This window comes from Perca fluviatilis, chromosome 5 (assembly GCF_010015445.1).
Source record: "Perca fluviatilis chromosome 5, GENO_Pfluv_1.0, whole genome shotgun sequence".
In the NCBI taxonomy this organism is placed as follows: Eukaryota; Metazoa; Chordata; class Actinopteri; order Perciformes; family Percidae; genus Perca; species Perca fluviatilis.
In genome coordinates this window covers 42,630,881-42,639,104 of record NC_053116.1, presented here as the reverse complement: position 1 = coordinate 42,639,104, position 8,224 = coordinate 42,630,881, and the positions used below count along the sequence as shown (strand labels likewise).

The window sequence follows — 8,224 nt, the reverse complement described above, 5'->3', positions numbered from 1 at the left end:
TGTGTCTTCAGCTGCATGGTACCAGCCACTAAGCTAACTTTACCCTGTGTCTTTAGCTGCATGGTACCAGCCACTAAGCTAACTTTACCGTGTGTCTTCAGCTGCATGGTACCAGCCACTAAGCTAACTTTACCCTGTGTCTTTAGCTGCATGGTACCAGCCACTAAGCTAAGCTGTGTCTGTTGTTGTTTTCTTCAGATGTGCCCAAGTAGGCGGGTGGAGAAAGAAGAAATAATGGTGGAATCGCCAATCCTGCTCACAAAATTTTTGACTTAAAATCTAATTTGAGACACACCTACTGATGAAATAACAGCTATGTTCTCTCACCTTCTCTTTAGTCCGACTATCAGCCTCCGTGGCGGTCAGATCGTCTCCTCGGATACCTTCCACTCAGCGAGCTGGATAGCGGGCTGGGCTGCGGCCCGGACAGCCCGCACCACCGCATGGTTCTCTCGGAGGCCGAGACGGACGCCATGTCCTCGCTGCCGGGCCACACCCCTTCCTCCCCAGGCTCCTCCTCTTCCTCTGAGTCGCTGCTCTCCTCCGAACCCAGCGACTCTGGCTTCCACAGCGTCAGCACCGGGGAACACCGGCGGCTGCATAAGATCCACGGAAGCCACGCCCACAGACAGACTCACCACCTCCGCTCGGGCCACTCCCCCCGAGAGCAGAGAGGACGCTGGGATTTGGAGTCCATCCCCGAGACGACGCCGATGGCTCACTCTGGAGCGCCACAGGCGTCCCGCTGCACTGTGGGAAACAGCACGACCACAACGGTTCACTTCCACCGTGCGGAGAGGAGTCCAACCTTACCTCGCCACCGCTCGCTGGCTTCGCCTTCCGCTGGTTAGTAAAACTCTACAGATCACTCCCCTAACCAGGGTTAACAGTAAGGGTTGCCCGATGGCCTGGGGCATCCCATAGAACAACCCACTTGTCTAGTTTTAATAATGTTTCTCAATCATCATCGTATCATAAACAACATTATCATGCTGTTAAAGGTGTACTATGAGTTCCTGCGTGGTTTCAGCGCGATTACATTTTTATTTCAAATAGTCGGCATTTCTCCTTGATCCACTAGCTGCCTGGCCCCTGAACACACCGTGAAAAAGCCCGGTCTCAGGAGACAACACAGGGGTCATAAAGGTCAAACAAACACTAGGGGCACAGGCTGTGCACCAAAATACAACATACCACGTTCCAGCCAATCACTGACAAGATGATTGGGGGAGGGGGTGGGGCTTAGTGACAGCTACAGTAACGTGGGGGGAGGGGCGAGCTTGCTCTGTTTTGTTTTAAATTTACTTGGAACATCAACAGAAGTGACGTCATGCAGGATCTCATAGGGCACCTTTAAAGTGCATAAAAAATATAAACACCCAAAATCCAGACTGATCTAATGAAGTGGCGCCTTATTGGCGTGTTTCCTAAAATCAACCTGGTTTTCTTCTCGTGATAACGCGCCACGTATGTATGTTAACACACGCAGATAGCTCAAAATACGTACAGATAGCACGCAGCTTGGCTTAACAAAGTTGGCGTGTATCAGAATCAGAATCAGAATCAGACATAACACATACAAGGAATTTGTTTTGGTCATAGATATAGAACAATAGATATGACATGTAATTCTGACTTGCCATTCCAGGAAGGAAGCACTTGGCGGCCATCTTACCAGGGTTAAGTTTTAGAATTGCTTCCATTGGAATCAATGGGGAGAGAGGCTCATGTTGTCTTTATTATCCTTATATTTTTCTACCAATACATCAATAGTGGTTTTAATTCAAAGTAATGACTGTAAGACAACTGTGCCTTTCTAGAAAGAAACAAAAAATAGAGATTTGGGTGGAATTTTGATTGATATAGCTCCAAGAGAACAAGTAATGTGTTCAATTATGAAGATAATCTCATAATTTTGCATTTATATTGCAGGTAATAATTTTATTTTTTAAATTTTGCATGAACTTAATATGTAAAAACTGTCTTTGGTATTCTGAATGGCTAATATACATTAAACAATATTTTTTAATGTCAATCTCAACTATAAGACCACATTTCCCAATCATTTGTTTTCTTACTGTCAGCTGGCCGGCATGGAGTTAGTTTAGACGATGAGCGGAGTAGTTGAAGAGCCTCGCTAGCTTCAATGAGTTTTTGTTGATAAAGACTATAATGACTTCACCAGAACTGCTGATTTTAGCGCAATTTTCATTGCGCTAACGTTATGGAAATTACATTTACGATAGTAATGCGGAGCCTTGCTGCTGAAGTAGGAACACTTTCTGGAAGTTACTTTACCTCGTCAAGACATGGATTATTAAGTTTTAATTTGCTTTACTGAAAGGAAAATCGTGTAAAGGCATGAGGTAAGCTGACAACAATAGATAGTTAATAGAATAGTTAATATATGATGACTGACAGCAGGATTAAACATGGCTAACGTTTGGGGAGCTAACGTCAGCTGGTGAAAATGTACCGTTAAGTGCGGCTGGTCTGTTAGGCTCCGTGTTGCTGGTGTGGCTACTGTTGATTTGTGTAACTTTACTCTACGTGTAACGTTACAGTACTTGTCGTTAACTTTAATTTAACTGAAAACTTAACACAGATTGAGTGAAATCAGCCGCAGCAGTCAATGTATTTATATCAATATTATCGTAGTTAGTTATAACGTTAACGTTACTAAATGTCTTATTTGAGGTAAAAATTCAATCAACTAAAACAATGTTTGCTGTTCATAAATGATGAGCTAGCTAGCTAGCAATCACCACTAACTGACATCTCAGCCGGTCTGTTAACAGTTGCTAGGCAACGTAACTAGCTAGCTAGCTAGTTCACCAACTTTTCTGTATTTATAATTAAAAAAAGAAGAGAAAAAATACTCTATCTACTCCTACTGACGTGTGGGAAGTGATGGCAGCCTCCTGGGTCTCTTCGGTCCTTCTGGTAAAGCAGTTAGGTGCTGCACAGCTGATAACCATACTTGCTGCCATACTGTAGGTGACAATAGTAAACAGTACCCTAGTAAGATGGCGGACAGTTATGCCATAAGTTATGACGTCATGTCATATCTATTGTTCTATATCTATGGTTTTCGTGTTGTTGGTGCAAATCACACATTCTCTAAATGGAATATTAAACAATATAAGTATAGGTATAAACAATATAAGTATATGTACACAGTATGTATTAAATTAAAATTAAAGAAATAAAAATTTTAAAAATAGAAATAAAAATTTAAAATAAAAAAAAAATAAATAAATAAAAAGCAAAGAGCGTTATGTTAACGCAAAGTCATGATGTCACTTTGCAAATTCAATGAAAGTAGTGAACTGATCATTTATTTAAAGAGCGTTGTACGGATTTGGAAAACCCAAATTTCTGATGTAGAAACTTTTTGAAAGGAAGGACTTCACTTCTCCATCCACGGTGGAAATACTAAAAGATCCATTTCTGGGTTTTATTCATCGACATGATGTCACTCAAACAAAGGTCCGTTTAAACGGAGAATCTGTTATTTTATTTTCTCCCCCCTGTGTGGTTGTAACCCTCTGGACCTGCCCCTGTGTGGTTGTAACCCTCTGGACCTGGTCCCCCCTGTGTGGTTGTGATGTAACCCTCTGGACCTGGTCCCCCTTGTGTGGTTGTGATGTAACCCTCTGGACCTGGTCCCCCCGTGTGGTGTTAACCCTCTGGACCTGGTCCCCCCTCTGTGTGGTTGTGATGTAACCCTGTGGACCTGGTCCCCCCCCCTGTGTGCAGGCTGCCGTACGGAGCCGTGCCAGCGGAGGGCGCTGTGGTTGGAGCAGCAGCAGGGCGGCAGCCGGCGGTTCGATGCCGCGGGGCGGAGTCAAACCATCACAGACCTGAGCGCCGGGCAGCGGGCGCGCCGGGCCAGCCACCCCAACACGGCTGACCCAACCGCGCCGAGAGACAGCCCGCCGGGGGCGCCGAGCAACACTCTGGGGCCGCGGAGCCGGGCCAGTTACCCCAGCAACTGTCACCCCAGCAACCAGCTCAGCATCGACAGAACCAGCCTGACCAATCAGAGCGCTCCGAGGAACAGCCGAGAGGACTCGCTCTCTAAGAGCCCCGGGTCCTCCAGCGGGGCGTCCGACTGGCGAGGTTTCTCCACCCTCGGGACCCGCCCGAGCCACGCCGCCGCTAAAGGCCCCGCGGCGCCGTGCTACAGCACGCTGGGAGCCCCCCAGCACCCCCCCCGCTCGCCGCCCTCCCCCCGCTCCAGGCTGTCCAATCAGAAGTCTGTGAGGAACCAGCTGCTGCGGGCGCGCGCGTACCGCCTGGCGAGGGAGCGCAGCGAGGTCACGACGGACGAGGAGGTGCGTGGCGACGCCGAGGAGGGGGGGGAGAACGCCGCGGCCGAGGACGGGCGCTGGGCGGGGCGCTACTGGAGCCGCACGGAGAGGAGGCGTCACCTGGCGTTGTCACGGCAACACCGGGAGAGGAGGGGGGGCGCGGGGGGGGAGGAGGCCGGTGGCGGCGGGCTGCAGCAGGCGCTCTCGTCTCAGACGCTGCTGGAGCTCAGTCACAGGAAGCAGAACAGACTCAGGAACAGCAAGCTGCTCGATGATTGGACGACTGTGGAGGAACTGCTCACTCACGGCACAAGGGTGGAGAGTGACAGTCAGCTCTGCCCCAGCCCTCTGTTATCTGTTACTACTGTCTGACATCTGCCCCAGCCCTCTGTTATCTGTTACTACTGTCTGACATCTGCCCCAGCCCTCTGTTATCTGTTACTACTGTCTGACATCTGCCCCAGCCCTCTGTTATCTGTTACTACTGTCTGACATCTGCCCCAGCCCTCTGTTATCTGTTACTACTGTCTGACATCTGCCCCAGCCCTCTGTTATCTGTTACTACTGTCTGACATCTGCCCCAGCCCTCTGTTATCTGTTACTACTGTCTGACATCTGCCCCAGCCCTCTGTTATCTGTTACTACTGTCTGACATCTGCCCCAGCCCTCTGTTATCTGTTGCTACTGTCTGACATCTTGCCCCAGCCCCTCTGTTATCTGTTACTACTGTCTGACATCTGCCCCAGCCCTCTGTTATCTGTTACTACTGTCTGACATCTGCCCCAGCCCTCTGTTATCTGTTACTACTGTCTGACATCTGCCCCAGCCCTCTGTTATCTGTTACTACTGTCTGACATCTGCCCCAGCCCTCTGTTATCTGTTACTACTGTCTGACATTGTATAAAACACAGAGGTGGGACTTTATTTCAGTAAGATGTGTCTGGTAGTGAACTGAGAGACAGATAGAGCCATGAATCACACACACACACACACACACAGACACACACACACACACACACACACACACACACACACACACACACACACACACACACACACACACACCCACCAGGTGCTGGTTCTGGCCCGGTGCTTACACCAGTTCGGTGCTGGTTCTACTCTCCAGTTATCTAAGAACCAGCCTGATTCATCCACAGACTGAGAGCCGGAGTAGGGTGACGTCACGAGTCACTGCGCGCACCTCCGTTGTCATAGCAACGTGTCATGACAACCATCACAACAATGGAGGACCACATACCAATACTGTTTCTCCCAGCTTTATTAGTTCACGCTGGAATTAGAAGCAAACCTCCCTGCTGAATGTTGGTTAGGCTTCTAAAAGAGTGGCACAAACAATAAATCAGATCTGATCCATGGACTAGAGCTGGACTATATATATATATATATATATATATATATATATATATATATATATATATATATATATATACACACTCACCTAAAGGATTATTAGGAACACCCTACTAATACCGTGTTTGACCCCCTCTCACCTTCAGAACTGCCTTAATTCTTCATGGCATTGATTCAACTAGGTGCCGGAAGCATTCTTTAGAAATGTTGGCCCATATTGAGAGGAGAGGGTCTTGCAGTTGATGGAGATTTGGGGGATGCACATCCAGGTCACCAAGCTCCCTCCACCACATCCCAAAGATGTTGTATTGGGTTGAGATCTGGTGACTGTGGGGGCCATTTTAGTCCAGTGAACTAGAACCAATCTGAAATGATGTGAGCTTTGTGACCTGGTGCATTATCCTGCTGGAAGTATCCATCAGAGGATGGTCCATGGTGGTCATAAAGGGAGGACATGGTCAGAAACAAGGCTCAGGTAGGCTGTTGCATTTAAACAATGCCCAATTGGCACTAAGGGGCCTAAAGTGTGCCAAGAAAACATCCCCCACACCATTACACCCCCAGCAGCAGCCTGCCCAGTGGTAACAAGACATGATGGGTCCCCCACACCATTACACCCCCACCAGCAGCCTGCCCAGTGGTAACAAGACATGATGGGTCCCCCACACCATTACACCCCCACCAGCAGCCTGCCCAGTGGTAACAAGGCATGATGGGTCCCCCACACCACTCACACCACCACCAGCCTGCCCAGTGGTAACAAGAGCATGATGGGTCCCCACTACCATTACACCACCACCACCACCAGCCGCCCAGTGGTAACAAGACATGATGGGTCCCCCACCATTACACCCCCCACCAGCAGCCTGCCCAGTGGTAACAAGGCATGATGGGTCCCCACACCATTACACCCCCACCACCACCAGCCTGCCCAGGTGGTAACAAGGCATGATGGGTCCCCACACCATTACACCCCCACCACCAGCCTGCCCAGTGGTAACAAGGCCATGATGGGTCCCCACACCATTACACCACCCCCACCACCAGCAGCCTGCCCAGTGGTAACAAGGCATGATGGGTCCCCCACACCATTACACCACCACCAGCAGCCTGCCCAGTGGTAACAAGACATGATGGGTCCCCCCCACAACTTACACCCCCACCAGCAGCCTGCCCAGTGGTAACAAGACATGATGGGTCCCCCCACCATTACACCCCCACCACCAGCAGCCTGCCCAGTGGTGGTAACAAGGCATGATGGGTCCCCCCACCATTACACCCCCCAGCAGCCTGCCCAGTGGTAACAAGGACATGGGTCCCCGCACCACTACACCCCCCACCACCAGCCTGCCCAGTGGTAACAAGACATGATGGGTCCCCACACCATTACACCACCACCACCAGCCTGCCCAGTGGTAACAAGACATGATGGGTCCCCCACACCATTACACCCCCCCCACCACGCAGCCCGGCCCAGTGGTAACAAGGCATGATGGGTCCCCAAACACCATTACACCCCCCCACACCAGCAGCCTGCCCAGTGGTAACAAGGCATGATGGGTCCCCACACCATTACACCCCCACCACCAGCAGCCTGCCCAGTGGTAACAAGACATGATGGGTCCCCCACACCATTACACCACCACCACCACCAGCAGCCTGCCCAGTGGTAACAAGACATGATGGGTCCATGTTCTCATTCTGTTTACCCCAAATTCTGACTCTACCATCTGAATGTCTCAACAGAAACCGAGACTCATCAGACCAGGCAACATTTTTACAGTCTTCAACTGTCCAATTTGGTGGTTCGTGCTCGTCTTGTAGCCTCATGTTCCTATTGTTAGTGGAGATGAGTGGTACCGGGGGGTCTTCTGCTGGTGTAGCCTCCCGCCTTTATTGTTAGTGGAGATGTATGGTACCCGGGGGTCTTCTGCTAGTGTAGCCTCACGATCCTATTGTTAGTGGAGATGAGTGGTACCTGGGGGTCTTTGCGTGTGTAGCCCCTACGATCCTATTGTTAGAGGAGATGAGAGGTACCGGGGGGTCTTCTGCTGGTGTAGCCCATCCCCCCCAAGATTGTTCGTGTTGTGGCTTCACAAATGCTTTGCTGCTCAGACCTCGGTTGTAACGAGAGTTATTTGAGTCAAAGTTGATCTTCTGTCAGCTGGAATCAGTCGGCCCATTCTCCTCTGACCTCTACCATCAACAAGGCATTTTGCCCCCTGATCTGCAGCATACTGGATGTTTTTCCTTTTTCAGACCATTCTTTATAAACCCTAGAAATGGTTGTGGGTGAGAATCCCAGTAACTGAGCAGATTGGGAAATACTCAGACCAGCCCGTCTGGCACCAACAACCATGCCACACTCAGAGTAGCTTAGATCACCTTTCTTTCCCATTCTGACATTCAGTTTGGAGTTCAGGAGATGGTCTAGACCTGGACCACACCCCTAGATGCATTGAAGCAGCTGCCATGTGATTGGTTGATTAGATAATTGCAATCTTACAGGTGTTCCTAATAATCCTTTAGGTGAGTGTATA

General features: G+C 49.6%; 1 protein-coding gene across 1 annotated transcript in view; it reads left to right on the top strand.

Moving 5' to 3' along the window:
• LOC120559085 overlaps window positions 1-4,685 on the top strand; it is a 25,767-nt gene extending 21,082 nt beyond the window's left edge. The window contains exons 5-6 of the mRNA XM_039800507.1: window positions 339-846; window positions 3,760-4,685. Of these exons, the coding sequence (XP_039656441.1) occupies window positions 339-846; window positions 3,760-4,685 (1,434 nt within the window). The remainder of the gene's footprint in view (window positions 1-338; window positions 847-3,759) is intronic.
• The last annotated feature ends 3,539 nt before the right edge of the window (window positions 4,686-8,224 follow it).